General features: G+C 36.9%; 1 protein-coding gene across 1 annotated transcript in view; it reads left to right on the forward strand.

Moving 5' to 3' along the window:
• Positions 1–2,076: 2,076 nt before the first annotated feature.
• LOC106068259 (uncharacterized) overlaps positions 2,077–21,366 on the forward strand; it is a 55,798-nt gene continuing 36,508 nt past the window's right edge. Inside the window, exons 1-7 of the mRNA XM_056017853.1 lie at positions 2,077–2,176; positions 3,909–4,078; positions 8,573–8,765; positions 12,801–12,892; positions 14,058–14,188; positions 15,678–15,821; positions 20,582–20,671. Coding sequence (XP_055873828.1) covers positions 2,131–2,176; positions 3,909–4,078; positions 8,573–8,765; positions 12,801–12,892; positions 14,058–14,188; positions 15,678–15,821; positions 20,582–20,671 — 866 coding nt within the window. The 5' untranslated portion in view covers positions 2,077–2,130. The remainder of the gene's footprint in view (positions 2,177–3,908; positions 4,079–8,572; positions 8,766–12,800; positions 12,893–14,057; positions 14,189–15,677; positions 15,822–20,581; positions 20,672–21,366) is intronic.

Below are 21,366 nucleotides of genomic sequence, written 5' to 3' on the forward strand. Positions count from 1 at the left end.
AATCTAGACTAACAATAAAAACAAATAGAAAAATAAATATAAAAAAAAAAGGAAACGACCTGTATTCGAACTTGTAAGCTAAAGCCTTCCCAAGCCAACGCGCTAACCACTCTACTAGCGTAGAGCATGAAGATGGAAGATTGTATAGATATCTATTGTTTCTATTTCACCAAGCCTGAGACGGCAGCTTTTTATAAAGGAGACTTATTCAGCTTATACCAGCACTTAAGTCAAGTTCTATTTCATTCCATTGTTTGAGATGCCAAACAAAGTAATTTATTACCAATAGTTAATTAAATAATTGGTTAGTGTTTCTGATTGATTCTTGTGTTGTCAGGAAAAAGAAATAATTATCCGAGATTAGGGACTGGTCGTCAGAGGCTATTTTAGACGCATACTTTAAGGAACCATTTTATAGGTAGTGGAGTCCTCTGGAGGAATGGAGAAAGACGGTCGACAAATCTTGCCTAGAGCCCCAACGGTCCAACAGACTAAGGGATAGGTAAAAAGGTAAAGGTAAAAGGAGTGCTTACATCCATTACTATTTCCGGCATCTGTGTATGTTTGTGTAAAATAAAGCTAGGATCCATTATTGTGCACTTCTGCTAATATCTGGATAGACAATTGAGGCTTACTGAGGATAATCGTCACATCTCTAAGTTCAAGTATACTGTAACAGTTAGTCTTGCTTTATGTGCTTCATTTTTTTTTGTTTTTGTTTTGTCTTTTTGTGTTGTTGTTTTTTCTGCCAATTTAATCTTTCGTAGGCCTACTACTGTATGAAAAAAACAATTAATAAGAAATGTCTGCGTGTCGTAACACCATAAGTAAGATCACTAAACTTAGAGCTACCTCAGGACAGAAGAATAAAAAATAAAGTAGCTGTAGAATATTTGTGTTACACAAATAACAAACTAGTGTTTAATAGGGAAGACATATTAGGAACTCCATTTATTACGTAAACACAAGCGGTGTTGCACTGACGCGCTAGTGTGCAAATGTACATATGTTACAGTAGGTATAATACATAAAACACTAAACCATAACCATAGACATATATATATAGACAGGACGATAAAGAACAAATTATTTTCGGAAATATTTGGGAAAAGATAAGTTTGTAGATCCACATCACAAACCTATATATATTTGCCTATGTCTATGATTATAAAACAAAGACAAAATATTGGGAATATGGCAGTTTTGCACTTTTCAAAACTAAAGATCAAAGGTATATATTGGCTGAAATGTTAGTCCTAGAATTTATAGCTCAATCGCCGCCATTTTTTTTTCACATAGATATAGTACATAAAACATATTGACTCCCCCCAAATAAAAATAACTTCCTACTTCCAGTCTATATTTATTTATGTCTATGACCATAACTTACAAATAGAAAAACAAAACCTAATGAAATACTCAGAAAGACACAAAAGATTAAGGCATACTCATAGACATAAATAAATATAGACTGGCCGATAATAGAGTTTTATGAAACGAAAATTTGTGACTTGCATTTCTGTGTACTTTATTTATGTCTAGGAGTTTTGTTTAATCTCTAAGACTGAAGATCATGCAATTTTCAATTTTTCAGAATTCGGAAATCCGAATACAATAGATATACATGTTTTCAAGTTACATGAAGTTATTTCCTTTTTCCAGTCTATATTTATTTATGTCTATGGGCATACTTCATATTTCGTACGCTAGGACGAATTTGTACAAGTGCTCCTTTTCCTCTAGTGCCATTAAAAGATGGAATGGGTTGCCTGAATCAGCCAGGAAATCCAACGACTTAGCAGAGTTTAGGTCATCGATTAACGTGCATTAGATAGACACATGAAATGCGAAGAATGTGATTATCTTCTGATGTTTCTTTTTCTTAAGTAACGTCTATAATATATAAGGTACGATAATCTTATCTTCTTATCTTATATAATACAGACGTTACTTCAAAAAAGAAGAAGATTACGTCCTACGCCTCATAATAAAAAAAAAAACCCAAAGTGTTTTGTTTACGACAAGAAATTTTTGATCCCGAATATTGATGTGCAGTTACGCACTTCCTGTTTTGACATTAATTAAAATACACCATATATTTAAAAAACAAAACATATCTCTGCTGATAAAATGAAACATTTCACGTACTACTTCCTAATAATTAATTTCCTTCAAGGTAAGTTTAAAACACCTTCCCTTACCTTTTATGATGAAGTGAATTCAAATGTCATGAGCATATTTAGATTTCTTGATTTAGGATCTAGATCTAGATCTATATCTAGACTATATCTACTTTTAACATTAGTGTCTTTAGTAGTTAAGATCCTTGATGTCAAATGTGAATATTCGTTTGTTAAGAATCTCACTGCTCTATTTAATGTCTGTTCCAGTTTCTTAATATTTTCTTGAGTTGAGGGCTCCCAAACATTCTATTATTGGCCAAACAGTACAAATAACCATGTTACCATTCTCCTTTTGCGAACTTAATCTGCTGGAGGCCGGTGAGGACAGTATAGAAGCTCTAATTACCATTCCTCTTTTGAGAACTTAAAAGATGATGGTGTAAAAGTGGTGCCTCAACTCAGTTAACTGGCATAGGGCGAAAGTAGCTGGCAGCAAGTGGCCTTGATGGAGAGTTCTCTCAAAGGCTGTGGGACAAACAATGGAGACTTAAAAGCCCTTGTTGAAGACAAGCCCTGAAGACGGAAAGAAATCTTAAATAGAACGCCATTTGTCTGCACAAGTGCGGAAGAATATGCAGGTCGCAACTGGGTCTGGGTAGTCATGTGAAACACTGCACTTATCCTTAATCTTAAGAATCAAGGACATTGTCATTAGGTAGATACATGAAAAGAGTAGGACATGCTTACATGCTCATTAAAAGTCCGTAATTTTCTTTAGGATACGAGGAAAAATCCTTATCTTAAAATTGATTTTAACGTTAAAAAAAGAAGAAACTTATTTCAAGTACAAAACTCGTAGGCAGCCCCTGTAATCATTGCAGTTTAAGGGGCTGGTTTTTGATAAGTTTCAGTAGTAAAATTTTCATATGGCCAAAACGAGATGTAGCCTACATCTTTAGCCAGAAAAGAAGCAGACAAAGCTGTTGCGCTTCTCGTCTTCCGCGTCTTCAAGGAAAATGGCACACCAGCCTTCAAGGAACATGACACACCGGCCTTCAAGGAACGTGACACACCGGCCTTCAGGAACATGACACACCGGCCTTCAGGAACATAAATATTTTTGTTCTAACAAAGCTTATATCAGCTCATTCTGTCAGACTGTCTGTCCGGTAAAAAGTTTGTACACGTTATTTCTAGGATTAAGTTTAAACTTTGCACAATGTATTCATCAGCATAGACAAGACAAGAATCAATAAAAAAAACTGTTAGTTAATTAATTACTGGTAATTAAACAATTTAAAAAGCTGTATAGGTTGGGTTTGGTTCCCTTAAATAGATATACTGTCTCCCAGACCCATCCCGGATCAAGTGGAAACTTAAATCAATTATTTATTATACTTTAAAAAAAAATGAATCAATTAAAAAATGTTCCAATTATAGATAGATAGATAGATAGATAGATAGATAGATAGATAGATAGATAGATAGATAGATAGATAGATAGATAGATAGATAGATAGATAGATAAATAGATAGATAGTAAGATGCATACATACATACATTTATACATGCATACATACATACATAGACATATAGGTATATAGATAGGTAGGTATATAGATAGGTAGGTATATATATATATATATATATATATATATATATATAGAGAGAGAGAGAGAGAGATAGAGAGAGAAATAGATAGATAGATAGATAGATAGATAGATAGATAGATAGATATAGATATGCTGTTTTATATTCTCATCTTTTCCTTTTCGGTTCGTTAAGTTAAGGTGGAAGCTGCTACCATTGACGTATTGGAAGATCAACCCGTCACTGTCTTGTGTAGACAATCACCTCAATCTGAACGCTGTATTGACTATTTGAAGCTTTATGATAACAATAAACATTTTCTCGCAGACTACTTTGGTTACACGGATGGTGCAAAGACCGTTATTGTATGTAGAAAACATCAGGATAAATTTTGGGTCGTCTTCTTTTGATTCACTTCGAATGGTAGCTTAGCATTTCATATTTGTGTGATAATGACATGGAAGGGTCGAAGAAACGATAAGTAGATTCTGAATGTAGAAACTACCAGGAACACTGGAACACGACAAAAAAAAAAAAAAAAGTTGATATTGGTATAGAGATGTAAAAAGTTGATATTGGTATAGAGATGTAAAAAGTTGATATTGGTATAGAGATGTTTGTGGCTGTTTTTAAAGAACTTTACTTTAAACTGCATTATGAAATCAAAAACAAAAACAAATATTGAGGCATTCTTAGTTTGAGCCACCAAGAATAAACTGCTTTTAAAAAAAAAAAACGCTTATATATTAAGCAGCAGTTCTCAACCTTTTATGCTCGGCGACCCCTTTTTTACAATCCCCCACGCTGCCGCGACGCCCCCCCCCCCCACACACAAACACACACATACTGCAATAGAGGAATAGACAATAACAATCCATATCTTCAATGGTCTTAGGCGACCCCCTGGCAAATCGTCAATCGACCCCTTAGGGGGTCGCGAGCCACAGGTTGAGAACCCCTAGGGACTAGGGGATTAACAGGATTAACGAGAATATTTACCAAGAAGGGTCAAGGAAATGAGTCGGCGTCAAGGGTGTGGTGCAGAGTTGCTCACATTTTAAGTAGTAAACTCAAGCCTTTTTTTTTCGACATTAGGGGAGTAATGGAAAAAATATATCATACTAAAAAGAATGCAGTTTATTGGAAATATCAATAAAAACGCTTAAAGAAACGAGAAGAAGAGCTGGAAATGTTTATGTCACGATGTTTCTTCTTGTTGATGTAGGTGCTGAAGGTGCTAATTCGTTGAAGGTGCTGAGGAGTGCTAAATGTGATGATCACATTTGCCGGGGATTATATTATCAAAGTTGACAATTCAATGAAATGAATAAAGAAACATCTCTCTGTATTTTCTTAAAAAACTTCTTTAATAATACTTCTTCAACTTTTACATCAAATTAACTTCTCAATTCAATAACAACTTGACTTGATACTTCATAAATAAAACTTAAACATACATGAAACTTCACTTAGTATAACTTCAACTAATAAAACTTTAACTAATGGACCCGCTAATATCACAAAACTTAACTAAACCTTTACTAATCGAGGACTAAGCGAGGACCATCGCTCTACAAGAACTACTACTAGGCGAGGACCCCGTCTAACTGACTTTCCCCTAATTTATACTTTCTTTGATTGTACGTTCCAGAATCATGGAACCTTCTCAAATAATTATTTTAGTAACTTTGACCTTCTAGAAGCTGACGTGTGCTATTCTTTCCCTTAACCTCTTTCTTTGATTGGATATCTAAAATTAACTTGTTTAAGCTGGACACTTGCACTGGTTTGAACTCGCTTCTAGAAACTGGTCGAAATAGGTCACAGACTCGACTCGTGACACTAAAATTATACTCTTTCTTGAGCTGCTAGATGTTCTAAGAAGTTACTGTGGCATGCCGGGTATTCCATATGACGCATATGCTCTAGATCTAAATGCTATCTTAGAGATTTAATGAAGAAGATCCTTTTCAATTCAAATACAAACTTTAATTGATCAACTGAGAATCACAAAATATATAGTACAGTATTGTAGTAACTCCGGTGGCGGACCGAAAGGGTTACTGTGGCTGCGGCCTACTGATACACACGACTCAGGCCAATCACACAGGGGACATCACTGGTAGTACACGCAAATATGACCAGTATTATGGTCATGTGACCGAAAGCCTTAACGGTCGAGAAACAACGTGTAAAGAAAGGAGATCCGAGTCCAGGACAGAAGGCAGTAAGGACCGTGTGGTAACATATGAGTCCTCCAAAAATGTAGCCGTACGAGCTAGAGAAAGACTTGTAGTCTTAGTAGGCAGTTCTATTGTGTTAAAGCATGTGAAGTTAGTGATGCCGATAAAGTGCTGAATTGGCTGTCGATGTCATTTGTCATTAAACTATCACATTGTTACTTGAAACTCTTGTTGTCAAGCTCTTGCATTAGATGTGCTGAGTTGTTGAGCAGTGTTTGCAAAAGCCTGATTGAGAAGATCGTAACAGTATTTACAATAGTAAACTGTATCAGACGAATAACTTCATACATAGTTTAGAAATGAAAATATATTCAGATTTCTACTAGATCTAACTCAAAACAATATACATCTTTACTCTACAAGTTTTACATCCAGAATGAAGATTCTAGATTCCGCGTTTCCTTTTAAATCATTTCTAGCTCCGCTTTGCTTTAGCCAATCCAAATACTCCGCGCCTGAAGTCAAAATGTCAGCGGATGTGATGACGTCATGGAAAATATTGACACTTGCACGCGCGGTTTTTCCGTACTGGGCATAGGTATGTTAATTAAGTTTATTTTGAACTAGACTTTTGTTTATAAATTGATACGTGACAGTTTACCATTAGTGCCGACATATCTGATAGCGTTCAACATTAGCCTGTAGTTTGCTGTACGAAAACCATTGTTTAAATCACATAAAAGAGATCTACTATGAGGAACATGCATTGAGGTCACCACTGGCAAAGACATGTTCAAAGAAATTTCAAACGTCATAGAGGAGGAGGCTTCTTTCGTTTGGGAGAAATTAGTGAGACTACTGATACTGCCAGATGCATCCAGAAGTATGGCTGCATGACATAGCGAACTGGCAGCAAGAGTTATGATACAATATTGTCAGGTCATAAGCGCCTTCTAGCTTGCAGCTCTTTATTTAGAAGGCGAAAAGGGGCGTAACCTTTGTGGCGTAATCGCCTTACAAACAAGCATCTAGATTCAGTGCTTGAGCTTGGTGTCTCATCAATGCAGTGGGATCTTCAGGCGTTGGTTTTGGATAAACTTCCTACATCCCATGAATTAGTGTAAACATTATATTACGTAGGAAGTGCGGTGGCTGAGTGGTAAATCGTTTGGCTATCGATCCGAGGGGTGCCAGGTTAGAATCCTGGTGACGACAGATTTTTTATTTCGGGAACTTAACGTAGCCCATCCAAGCTCTAAGGGGTACCTGACGTTAGTTGGTGAAAAGTAAAGGCGGTTGATCGTTGTGATGGTTACAAGATACAGTCCCTAATCGTGGACCTCATAAATAGATGACCTTTACATCATCTGCCCTATAGATCATAAGGTCTGAAAAGAAAAATTAAAAAAAAAAATTATACCCACAGGTTTTTAATAAAAGTGCTTTATTTTTTCATGTAATGTTTTTTGTATCTTTTCTGTTATGTGGCCCGCGACACGAATGTTGCAAATTAAAATGGCCCACCTGCCAATTAAGGTTGCACATCGTTGTTTAATCTAATTAATACATTCAGATTAAACATTATTACAAGTACCTAATTTTTCTATTACCTAATTTCATAACATTAAACCAAACTCGAACTTTAGACTTAACCGAACCGAACCGAGCCCAAACTTAAATCTGACCGAACCGAACCCGAATTTTAAAAGTTGGGTTCCTTTCCCAACTCTTGTATAGAGGAGCTCTCTGGCCTGAGATGATCTCCTGTATGTAACGGGGCAGGAACGGCTACCCCACCCCATGTCATTACTGGCAAGAGATTTCATTGCTTCATAGCTCACATGCAGTGACATCCCCTGAATCTGTCGGGGGTTCCAAACAGATTGTATCTATGTCTCGCTCAGAGTGTCGGGTAACGGACCATACGAATCATTATGCCCAAACAATAAAAAAAAAAGTTTAGTAAATCTCGAAACTTTTTAGGCATGGTGGCTGAGCGGTAAAGGGGAGAGCGCATGGCTTCTGAACAGGGGGTCCCAAGTTCAAAGCCTGGTGAAGGCTGAGATCTTGAATTTTGGGATCTTTGGGCGCTTCTGAGTCCACCCAGCTCTAACGGGTACCTGACATTAGTTGGGGAAAAGTAAAGACGGTTGGTCGTTGTGCTGGCCACATGACACCCTCGTTAACCGTAGGCCACAGAAAAAGATGACCTTTACATCATCTGCCCAATAGGATGAAAAGCTATAGGAGCTTTACTTTTTTTTTCTCGAAATTTACAGTTTTTGAACATGGCCTCAGATTGGTAGCCCAGTTATGCATATACTTCATGTTATTAACTATTTTATAATAATTGTATCATCTTTCACAAAGTTCTTCATTCAGTCACCCTTCATTCAGTCATACTTCATCCAGTCATGCTTCATGCAGTCAATGCTTCATCCAGTCATGCTTCATGCAGTCAATGTTTCATCCAAACAAGCTTCATGCAGTCATGCTTCATCCAGACATGCTTCATTCAGTCACCATTCATTCAGTCATACTTCATCCAGTCATGCTTCATGCAGTCAATGCTTCATCCAGTCATGCTTCATGCAGTCAATGCTTCATGCAGTCAATGCTTCATCCAAACAAGCTTCATGCAGTCATGCTTCATTCAGCGATGCTTCTAATTCCAAGGATAAAAACAAGAGCCCAGATTGGATAATCACCACCTCTGGACATCTAGCCGGCCAATGCAACAAAGGTGACCTGATGAGAATCGAGCTCAATATTGACATGTCGAAACTACAAGATAGCGGGGTGTTTACATGCATCATACATTTTGATGTCGGTGAACCTGAAACAATAGAGACTAATGTCATTATTAGGAGTAAGTACATAGTTTTGACTTGAATTAATAATCAACCTTTTCCACTTTCAGACCTTATGACATATATGGCTGTTGATGTAAAGCTTATCTATTGCTATGGCAGGCGGTTAATTAACGAGGTCTTCGTATGGCCAGCATAATTAGCAGGACCTCCCCCCCTACGATTATCGGATTCCCATACAGCCAGATGGACTCAGGGGTGGCTTTAAAATCCCTAATTTCATTGACTGTTACATTTTCAACAGTGGATTGCATTATGAGCAAGGCGAATGTATATCACGGTATTTATTTTAAAGATGCGAACCGAACCCGAACTAAGCCCGAACCGAACCTTAACCGAATGAACCGAACTCAAACCTTACTTACGACCTAACCGAACTCGAACTTTAAAACTGATTGGTACGAAGCGAACCGAACGAACTGTCCTTACGTTAGTCGCACTGGATCAAGATTTTGCAATATTCTTGTAAGGAAAAACAAAATATATAGCTAGATGATTCGAATAATCTCATACTGTCTTAAGCCGTGTTTTTGGCATGTTGTGTGTGCCTCTTTCCTGTATCATTTTGGGTTGTCTTCCTTTGATATCAACAGGAAGTGCACCAAACCGTTTAGTATTTGTGGGTAAATGACATGGGAGATTGGAAGAACAAAAAGAGTAACACTTGGAATGTAAAAACTATCACGAAAAGTGGACAGATTTTTTACCTTTGCGCGGAGAATGAAAAGAAGCCAAAATGTTTGATTTTGTCTAGAGCTGTTTCTGGCTCTTTCTATAGAATGTGACGTTAAACAGCGTTTTGAAATAAAAAAAAAACATTTAAGATTGAAGTTTGGCCTAAATGTTAAAGGCATAGACTTATATATACTGTATCTAGACTAGACATGGAGATTTTTAAACACTACAAAAAATGTCGTGAAAATTGTTTAGAAAGTTGGATCAAGGCGTTGTTTTTTAAAGTAGTTAAAATATAGTTGTTGTTTTTTTTAAACCCTAACCTATGTTACATATAATTTAATTTTTAGATCTAGATCTAGTAATTGAACATCAAAAATAAGAGTACTCTTGTCTCATAATTATCATTTTCAATTTTTAGATACATAATCTAGAAAGATTTAGGCAATCAATCTATTTAAATGTACATAAGATGATTTATTAAATTAACATGAATTATTCCCATCTAGGATTTTTGAAACATTATCTCAATGGAAACAAACAGGAAATGGCTTTGTTTCATACATTTGCGTGAATATCCGAGAAATGATTGTGCATTATTTCTACACTTTGAAAACTAAAGATCATTACTTTTCTAAGACAGAAAAACTTGATTGGAGCGACTCCCATTAGAGCAGTGGTTCTCAACCTTTTAGGCTCAGCGACCCCTTTTTACAACCCCCCAACTCTGCCGCGACCCCCACCCCCTTTCCGTATACACACACAGCAATAGAAGAATGGACAAAAACAATTCATTTTTTCGATGGTCTTAGGCGACCCCCGGGCGAATCGTCAATCGACTCCCAAAGGGGTCGCGACCACAGGTTGAGAACCCCTGCCTTAGAGCCTGAAAAAAGAGTTTACGTACATAAATATATATATATATATATGTATAGGTCTGTGTATTGATCAATCGCGGATAAGAATTTATTTCCGGTTTCCAGTCTAGATCTAATATATAAGTCTGTGGTTAGAGGATTGACGAAAATATTGACAAGAAGGGCCAAGCAAAATGTGTGTAAAATGTTTGACATGTTTCGGATGTTCCTTCAGAGTTGAAGATAATTACTTCCTAGTCCAAACCTCCCGCAGGAGGACTGGTGATGGGAGCGGGCAGGGTTTGAACCCTGGACCATCGATAAATCTGAACGACAGTCCAGCGCGCAAACGCACGACCAGGCAGCCAAGTAAATGAATAAATGCTAAAAGAAGTAAAACGGGCGTTAGTATTAAATGATGGAAGAAATGTGTCATGAAAATAAGAATGTTTTTGAAGCTCTCACTCTTTTTTTTCCTATAACAATTAGAAATCCCAATTCCAAACTAAGCTACAGAGCTGGAGAGTTTGCATTGTTTTCTATTGCCGCCGACATATCTGGTACCGCTCAACTTCTGATAAAAATTCGCGGTACGAAAAGCAATTTTTAAAAGCAATTTTTAAAATTACAGAAGAGCTAGCTGAGGACCATGAGACTACTACCCGCAAAGACCAGTCCCAAAGAAGTTTCAGACATTCTATTCGTTGGGAAAAAAATTGGCCGGAGTGACTATTGATACCACCAGAAGTAAGGCTGTATGTCAGCCAAACTGTCTAAATGATCAAGTCAAACGGAACCTCTGAAGGAAGGTGTTAAATCAGAACCATGTGGTGATGTGTTCAGTACTATAAATCGTATAACATTTTAAGCGTTGAATGACAAAAACTTCTTTGAATTTTCTGACTGAAATATGAATATGAAGGCGTTTTATTTTAAAGTGCGCTGGCTAAGATGAGAAAAGGTTCTAGATAATTTTTTTGATATGAGACATGAAACTGACGTTTTTTATGACGATGATATGAAAGCATGTGCCAAAGTTTAACAACCTCTCATGGTTGAGTGTTTCGGCTTTTAAATTTACATCATATCATATCTAAGCGATCTCAACATCAAACTACAAGAAAAAAAAATTATTATTTTGAATAAAGTAGCTGTAATGCAGCGGGATGGTTCCTGGAAAACTCCTTACGGGATATTCAGAAGATGGTTCCTGGAAAACTCCTTACGGGATATTCAGAAGATGGTTCCTGGAAAACTCCTTACGGGATATTCAGAAGATGGTTCCTGGAAAACTCCTTACATCTCAAGAATTAATGTATTATATCAAGGGGTTTCAAATAGATGTGAATGTTATTTTCATATGTATTTGTTTTTTATCTTTTCTGTGATGTGGCCCGCGACACAATGGTTGGAAATTGAAATATTTAATATGAATATGTCAGGCTGAACGGGTAAACCCGTTTTCTCATTGTACTTTTATTTCCGTTGCAAAATTTAAAGAAAAATAAGAAGGGAACATTGCAAATGTTTGACATAGATCTAAATTCTGTTTATCGGATCAGTAATGTTCGGTCTATGTTCCACAGGCCGAAAGTCATATCCGGCTAGTCAAATATAAAATACTGTCAAAAACCGGTTTACCCTATTTGTTTAAAAGTTTCTCGTTCTTTAATGGCAATGCAATTATGTACTTCTTGTGTCTATTTTTTTGGCCCCCCCGGTTGTGGGTGGGACATTGAACATAATCTACGGTCTCCGCCACGATCTAATAAACATTTATGTCAAGTGTTTTCAGGATTGGTCAAACGGTTTTGATATCTACATATACATACATACGCATTAATTAAATATAATTATTTTATTTATTTTTATTATACTAGGCAGTACCCGTGCTAGACTTCGGTTGAAATAGTTGGTATGTATGTTGTTGTTTTTTTCCCAGAACACTCTTAAGCCCATCAATAAAACGGCCCGCATTGCAACACTCCCCCTCGGCCAACAAAATTTTCTAGCCATAAAAGTATATGTCTTTCATCCTACAAAACAAAGGGCCCGTAACCCTTTATTATATAGTAACAGATCTTAGACTCATCAGTTGTTGCCCTTTTCAACTCTTTGCGATATGATGTCCACCACATATGCACACAATATTTTCAAACGAAACGCCCTTCCCGTTCTAGTTGAATTAGCTCCCCTAAATAGATCGTCGTCTGAGTTTAAGTGAGTTTATCATGAAACAATAGATAATCATACAATCTTCCATGTTCATAAGCTCTCCACTAGCTGAGTGGTAACCGTGTTGGCTTGAGAAGCCTGTGACGGCCTGAGCCATGTGTTTGAAATCTGTTCGTTCCCGCTTTTTTTCTTTTATAAATGCACTTTTATTGTTATTTATCTATTACAAATTTATAATATGACAGATACAAAATAATTGATACAACCATGCTCAAAATAAGTCTTTTTTTTTTAGTTTTTAAATTTATTTCTTGTTTACCTTTTCAGGAAAAGAAAAAAACTTGTCATTTAAGATTTGGCATTTAGAATACATCAGCTCTATGACAGTTTACATCTGTAGCCAATTTGGTAATTTAAATGTAAGTATGAAAAAAAAAATGTTGTGTTTGTTTTAACCTTTTCTAACTTACCATACGGGTCTCCAGTTACATTTAAGAAACGTAAATCGGGTTTTGTTTCTTTTTCATTACTATTATATTTTAACTATACATAATAAGACATTGTATAGGATTCCGAAGATTTAGCAGGAATATAGTCTCACGTGACCACGCCAACGTCTTTAGGCTTTAATTTATGTGACCATCTTGATTAAAAGAATCAGTTTGGCTGTCTGTTTCGGAGATCGTCTGCGCAGCTCCATTAACAATTCTACAGTGGTGAATAGTGCAAAAAAGAATAGATATACAGTTCATTAGAATTACTTAGATATCAATACTTCAGAAATATGTACACTATACAGGATACATAACATAAAATTTAGTATTGTTGATTAGCTCTGTGCGTAAGAATCGTTCATCATCACATCATCATAACTCATTTGAGTTCCTCAAAAACACGCCACTCTCCACGGTCTCTAGCTAGCTTTTTGATGGTGTCCCAGCTCTTCCCGGTCTTCTCTGCTTCTTCAAGTACACTGCGTCGCCATGTTCTTTTTGGTCTTCCTCTGCGTCTTGTTCCCTGGGGGTTCCACTCTAAGGCCTGCCTAGCTCTGTTGCTGGTATCTTTTCTAAGGGTGTGACCAATCCATCTCCACTTCCTCTCTAAGATCTGCACTTCTATATTTTTCTGTCCACTCATCTCCCACAGTTTGGTCTTATCGACTTTGTCATACAAGTGTATTTTTAAGATATTTCTCAGGCATCTGTTGATGAAGGTCTGTATTTTTTTTGTTGTGGCTTCAGTTGTTCTCCATGTTTCAGAACTATACAGTAGGACAGCCTTGACATTAGAGTTAAAGATTCTTAGTTTAGACTTGTTTGAGATGTAAGGAGATTTCCAGGTTGGTTTTAGCTGTGTAAATGTCTGACGTGCTAGATTGATACGGCGTTTAATGTCTTCATCTGTTCCACCTGATATACTGACTACACTCCCAAGGTATATACAATTTTCTACTTGGTCTATTGTCTGAGAACACTTCAGAAATATGTACACTATACAGGATACATAACATAAAATTTAGTATTGTTGATTAGCTCTGTGCGTAAGAAACTTTAACATATGCTATTTGCCATTCTGTTTCCACAGATTAGTTTTCGCTCTATTTTTAGAATGAACGCTGATGATCTCTCAAAGTCACTAGATACCACGCATACCGAAAGTAACGAGGAGCTCTATGCAATGAAATGTTTAAAAAAGAAGTTCTTTATTATATTTCAGTAAATATACTTTTATATATATTTTAGGTGTGCACCGGATGGCATTTTTTAATATAAAATTCAAAGTGCATAATCAGGTGATAAAATGTGCCAGCCAGTGTTGCTGTGTATGTAAGGCGCATTTATAATGTAACGTTTCATTTCTATGTATAGCTTATGGTTATACCTGCGCATTCATTGAGTTGGATATTCTTATATATTCTTTTTTTAAGCACATTATTAAGATTTTAAATAAACTTTGAAAAAAACTTGGATACTTTTCATAACAGTCAAGGATATATATATATATATATATATATATATTCCTGCCGATTGAACCTGAAAGAGCAAAACGAAGATCCTGACACCTGCCAATTGAACTTGAAGGACGAAGACGAAGATCCTGACACCTGCCAATTGAACTTGAAGGACGAGGACGAAGATCCTGACACTTGCCAATTGAACTTGAAGGACGAAGACGAAGATCTTGGCACCTGCCAATTGAACTTGAAGGACGAAGACGAAGATTCTGACACCTGCCAATTGAACTTGAAGGACGAGGACGAAGATCCTGACACCTGCCAATTGAACTTGAAGGACGAAGACGAAGATCCTGACACCTGCCAATTGAACTTGAAGGACGAAGACGAAGATCCTGACACCTGCCAATTGAACTTGAAGGACGAGGACGAAGATCCTGACACCTGCCAATTGAACTTGAAGGACGAAGACGAAGATCCTGACACCTGAAACGTGATGCTCGTTAAAACGATCCAGAAAGAGGAGTACAGACTTCACAGGAAAGAGAAGGATGGAGAAACAAGAGACGATAAATCACCGAAAAAACGAGACAAGAGACCTATAATTTTCCTGAAGTTTTTGCCCTTGATTTACTAGCTAGGAGACAGACAGACAGATCAAGACAACGTTGGATTGGCGTCCAAGCCTATCTACGATAGAAACCAAATACCTGATAAAAGCACAACGTGGGAAGCGTGGTGGAGAAGCCAAGCGCGCTTGTACTTGGCAACTTATGATGGGGCTCGAGATTCGACACCAGATTCGGGCAGAGCTGTGTTTACTGAGCTCCTAAAGGCAGCACGGAAAACCAACTTCTAGATACACCCTCCCTCCCACTGGTCCACAAATGAGATTGGACCAAAAGCGCTCTGAGCATGCTATAAGCATGAAAGAAGCGCTATATAAAAGCTATAATAATAATAATAATAACAATAGTGTTTAACTCTTTTTCTCCTAACTGACAATACCTGACTGACGATACCAACGTTGATTCCACCAGAATGTGGTAAATAATTACGGAGAGAGAGAGTTAATAATACTTAGACATGCGGTGCCTCGTATGGAGTAAGCCAGTACCTAAAAAAAAACAGCAACAAGGTCTGGACTTTACAAACTTTTGCACCTCTGCCCTAGATATAAATTATAAAAAGTTCAACTGTTCGTCTGTGTTGTTTAGTATAATATAAAGACTTATTTGCATTCATTACAGTGGAATGCGTATCGAATACATTGAAGTTGACACGACTGATCTAGTAACAATGATTGTGGTTTACAACTGGTTGAGTTACCAGGAAGCGTACATGGCACTTCCGATAAACGAATGGAGATCAAGATACATTATTATATATAGCAGGTGAAATTTTATATATATATATATATATATTTATATGTATGTCGTCTGTAGAATATTGTAGTAAAGACTGTTTCTTTTTTTTTATTTCGAGTTACATTACATATGTTCAATACGTATTAATCTGTGACGTTTATACATAATAAGACCTTAGTTGTTGTTGTTTTTTTAACTTTTTATGCATTTACTTAATTAGCCATATACTTTGCAATATCATGTAAAAATTCTTTCTCCACCAGACGGAACCACCATTTAACTCACGCCTTATCTTTCATTATAGCAAGGCATATGCAATAGTATCAATTAATTACGAATAATTGATTAACAAATTGTTTTTTTTTAATTGATTCCTGCGTTGTAATTGACAATGGATAAATATGGGTTCCCGATCATTTCATCCCCGGTCACTTCATCCCCGGTCACTTCATCCCCGGTCATTTCATCCTCTGGTCATTTCATCCCCTGGTCACTTCATACCCGGTCATTTCATCCCCTGATATTTTCATTATCTGATCATTTTTATCTAACAAATTGTAATTTTAAAAATCATGAAATGAGCAATATTTAATGTATTCAATCTTTTATTTAAATGACAAAATTGTAACACGTTAATTTTTAAAAGGAATTAAAGTAAAACTTGTATAGGTGACATGAGGATGGGTGAACTCCCTGTGACAAGTCAAAAGCTTGCTGTCAGAGTCACTCATTTTTATCACAGCATTAATTATATTTTATCATTTTTTATTTATTTTATTCTAGTTATTTCTCCGCTCTATCCCCAATTCCTCCACCTTTTCCTCTTCAGGCTACACTCGGTCCACCACCTTGGCGGCTTTTCACTTATCTTCCCTTGACCGGGGTAAAGATCAACACACAGTCTCTTTGATCTTACCGACGGATGTCTGACGGTCGCGGTTGGCACCACCTTGGGTGGAATGCAAGCCAATCTTTCTTCCCCCCCCCTCTCCCACGTCTATCTTTGATCAAAAAGATTACTCGGGTCAACACGCCTCGTGACACTCCAAGGTGCGACTCTTGTCGGATTCACCCACGTGTAAGATAATTCGTAGCCTAGGACATTTACTGTTTCCGCCCGTCTCTCCCAGGCCATTATAAAGTAGATTAAATCAAGCCAGACTCTCTCATATTTCTCATTGTAGCTGAGCAATCGAGTCTGGACTATTTCATTTATTCTTACTCTTAGCGGAATACCTGGTGGTAAGCCGAACTTAATCACAAGTTCCATCTTAATTACTTTGTGCATATTTATAACTGGATATTATCATGTGTATTTTATTACTTCACTTATATTTAATTAGTGCATTGTGTATTTCTCACTGTCGTAAGTAGAAAACATAGACATGTCATATGTGTATTTAAGTATTGTATTAATCTATTAATGCTACGTTGCTCAACTGATCGTTGATGCAACCATGTATATATTTGTACATCTTATTTTATTTCCTTTATCTCGGCTGACCGCCTTGATAATTTTACTAGCGCACTAGTACTGCGCTTAGAGAAGATATATGAATTGTCGACCCTTAACTCATTTTACTCTAACGAGAGTTGCGCCCCTTGAACGGATACCCTCTCCATTCAAGCGCGCTCCATTGTTCTCGGCCGACGGTCGTATGTAAACAAACCGTCATGGTCGCTGACCACCGTCCATTTCTCCCCCCCCCCCTTTTTTTATTCTCTTTCCACTTGTGTTGATTATTTGAGATTATTATTTCCCCTTTTTAGGTACATTTTTATATTGCTACTATCAGCGATCTATTTTTCCATATCCCGTTTGTCTTCATCTCCCCCTTGTGCTCAAAAGCAATTTCACCAATCTGACGAATGTCGAGAGCATCGATAAGAGGCATGAGAGACATGTCCTAACTTGTCTTTATTTATCCGCAGCCTCCCTCAGGTGTCTGCCTATTTGCTGTTCAGTGTCTACTCGACACTACTCAACTATTTATCGGATCACTCACCTGCCTAATTATTTGGCATTGCCTATTGCCTATTTACCTGAATATTTATTTGGCATTGTCTGCCTAGTCAATTGCCTATTTCATATTGAGTATCATCTTTTGCCCACTCAGATCCACTCAACTATTTACTTGGTGCTATCGGCTCTACTTGCCTGCCTATTCGACAACCCACCTGTCAACTTAATAGGTACGATGTCCCTATAGACCCAGAGCCTGAGCGAGACGTCATAGCTACGCCTGAACTTCGTAACTCACTGGACTTATCCTGTTAGCTACGCTGCCCACGGCAGATCAGCTCTGCTCGCAGTGCACTTGTGTTCACGGTAGCCGGCCACCCGTCTTACTGTGCCCACTCCAGATTTCAGGACTTTGGATTAAGACTCCACAAGAACTGTATCACAGGCGTCCCTCTACCCGCTAGAGCGCCACCTCCAGCTGCAGAACCTCAAGCCAGGACACAGCCAGCTAGCTGCGACATCAACAGGACAACCAGCTAAGTTCAGAAGACAAAGTGACATACTCTCTTATTAAGTGCAAGAGTGATGATTAGATATATTATTGATTAGAGATAGAATCAAACCCTCCCCCTTTTTATTATTCTATGTAAATATTTATGTAAATAAATATTCCTATATTTAACTTTGTATCTTTCTTTCATTGCTTGTCTAATTGCGTGCCTGCTCCCTATTTATATGCTGACGGGTTGGTGTGTGATAGCCTTAAAAATAATCATCCTTTAGACATTAAACGCGTCAAACACTCGTCACTATCCCCAACCTGTCACACTCCCCCTTTAATAAAACCTTTTTTTCAAGGCTAAAAATGATGCGCCCATTTTCAAGAAAGAACGATTGAAAAATAAAATAAAACATGGTCGTACTTGCACCACACCTTAGCCTTTGATGATAAGTTATCAGCGGCCTGATCATAATTATTGTAATCGCACTTCTATCTCTCAATGATTTTTTACTACTTCCACCAAATCTTGGCCTTCGATCCGGATAATATTATGATATTACAACCCCCACACCCAATAGAAGCGCTATACCAGATTTACTATATAAGATTTCTCATTAAGAATACAAAGTGGAAGAGGAAACACTTTAAACGCATTAGTAACAAGTCATAAATAAATAAATAATCATATTTATATATACAATATTTAATTGGGGATAAAATTACCGGGGATGAAATGACTAGGGGATTAAATGACCAGGGGATGAAGTGACCGGTCACCTTAATATGCGAAGCTTCATCTGGATTCGAAAATGGGACATTGGAGAAATAAGGTGTAACGGAATTAGACCAGAAATATAGGCTAAACAATGGAATAAGTTGACTTAACAGTTTTAAAATTTCAAATGCATACCATTTACAATATTTAATTACCAGCCAGCTTGTATAAAACGTAAGTAAACCAAGACGCCGCCCGTCCTTCATATTTAATCGGCTGGTGCTAGGATCTTCGTCCAGCAGACCAAGAGATAGGTGAACGTGAAGGTGAAGTTATATGTGGACCTGGCCTAATTGATTTCTTTTAATGATTATCTAATTGATATAATTGTTTTGTAAAGGGTCAATCTCTTATTCAAAGCCTCAAGATAACAAAAAACATTTCCATGGGAAAAAAAAATCCTTTAGTTAAGTGTTCTGTAGGTATGGGGTAGCTCAGTAGTTCACGCAATAATATGAAAAACTACTTATAAATTGTTGTTTTCAATTACTTTCAACTTATAAGCTTACTAAATAGATTTTTTTTCTTCAAAAAAGTAATTTTTTTTTTTTGTATATGTAGTAGTTAGTGAGACCGAACTTACTTAACTTAGCAATATAATTGTAAAAACAAAATTTGTGAACAAATAATCTAAAACAGTTTCCTTAATAAATGTGTTTAATATATGATGAATGGACATCTCCCATATTAGATAGCCCCTTTGATGTTTGTTACTATTAAGACTAAGACTAAGACTGCTTTATGGAATTACGCACGTTTGCAATGACTGGTTAAAGATATGACAGAAGATAGAAGAGATTTGCTCCGCACATAGCTTGATCAGCTTGCCACTAATTTTGTCTGGTCCAGAAGCTTTTGTTACGTCTACTCTTTTAAATAACAAGGTCATTCATCCTCAGTTACAAAATTGACGTAGGGCTCTTGTTTTCCTTTGGACAGAGTGTTGAAAAGTTCTTTGTGCAGATCAACAAAATCTTCTTTGTCAAAACGAGAATAAAAATAATTTAGCTCGTTGGCGAATTTCTCATCATCAGCCACTGAAATTTGTTTTCGTTTTGAGGCGCAGCCTGTTATTTTCTTTAATCCCTCAATGCATTGTTTTGAGTTGTTCTTTGCAACGAAATTCTCAATTAATAGTGAATAATTGTAAAAATGGTGTATTTTTATAAAAATGCTTGCATACTTGATTTTAAAAATGACATTTTTCGCTTTCGGAGAAGAAAGAAAGTAGCCGTTGCATCAGAACTTTAAATAGTCTAAAATATTATGCTGTCAGATTTGAACTCTATTCTAGTTTACGAGATCTAAACGGGAGGGACGGACAGACAGACCACATGAAACTAATAGCGTCCTTTCCCCTTTCGAGGGTCTCTAAAAATTACAAACTTTATTAGAGCGAAGGTAATGAGAATAATTTTAACGCAAAAGAAAATTAGCTGGTAATAATAGTTCCTATGAAATTGAGCTGCACTTTAATGCTAGGAATGACGCTATCGTTAAACAAGAAGGATTTTTTTTTGACATTTTCTATATGTATTCTTCCGCAGGGCGGGATTTGTTACGATTATATCTGCAAAGAATAACTCGAGCCTCAATGTAATAAGCCAAGAAGTGGGCGAAGAACAACTCGCTATCACGTAACACTTTATGTTCATATGAATTTTATTTATTGATAACACAATTTGGCACAGGGCCGGATTTAAGTACGTAAAAGCCCAGGGGCATATTTTTGTGGAGGCCCCTACACTTTTTCTAGAGCTTTAATATAAATCCTCTCATTAATAATAATTGTATATGTATATATATATATATATATATATATATGTATATATATATATATATATATATATATATATATATATATATATATATATATATATATATATATATATATATATATGTGTAACTCCGCTCCCAAGCCACACTGATGGTACGCATCAGAGCGCCATTCAACACAAGTAGTTGAAGACATGTTTAGACAGGAAGGAGGACTGTTGTGGATCCGGCTAAATGACTCGAGAGAACGTCCTTTGTGCTATCTATGAACTGTGTTGAGGACCTGGGGCGGCGGCACTGGGATGTGTGTCGGTGGTCTGTATTGGTATTATAGGTAGGAAAGGACTGGTGTCACTTGAGATAGGACATTCTGGGACTTTTTTATGGCTGAAGTCCATGCCTGTTCGTACTGTAAATAAATACCTAGTTTATTGTCCTGCCTTTCGTTGAGTGCCTACCTTAGAGTTACAACAATTGGTGTCCAAGTGGGATTTGGGCAGCTCAACGAAAGGAAAGAATGACAACGCTTAGGAAGCTAGATGAACTTAGCTGTAAA

This window comes from Biomphalaria glabrata, chromosome 18 (genome assembly GCF_947242115.1).
Source record: "Biomphalaria glabrata chromosome 18, xgBioGlab47.1, whole genome shotgun sequence".
In the NCBI taxonomy this organism is placed as follows: domain Eukaryota; kingdom Metazoa; phylum Mollusca; class Gastropoda; family Planorbidae; genus Biomphalaria; species Biomphalaria glabrata.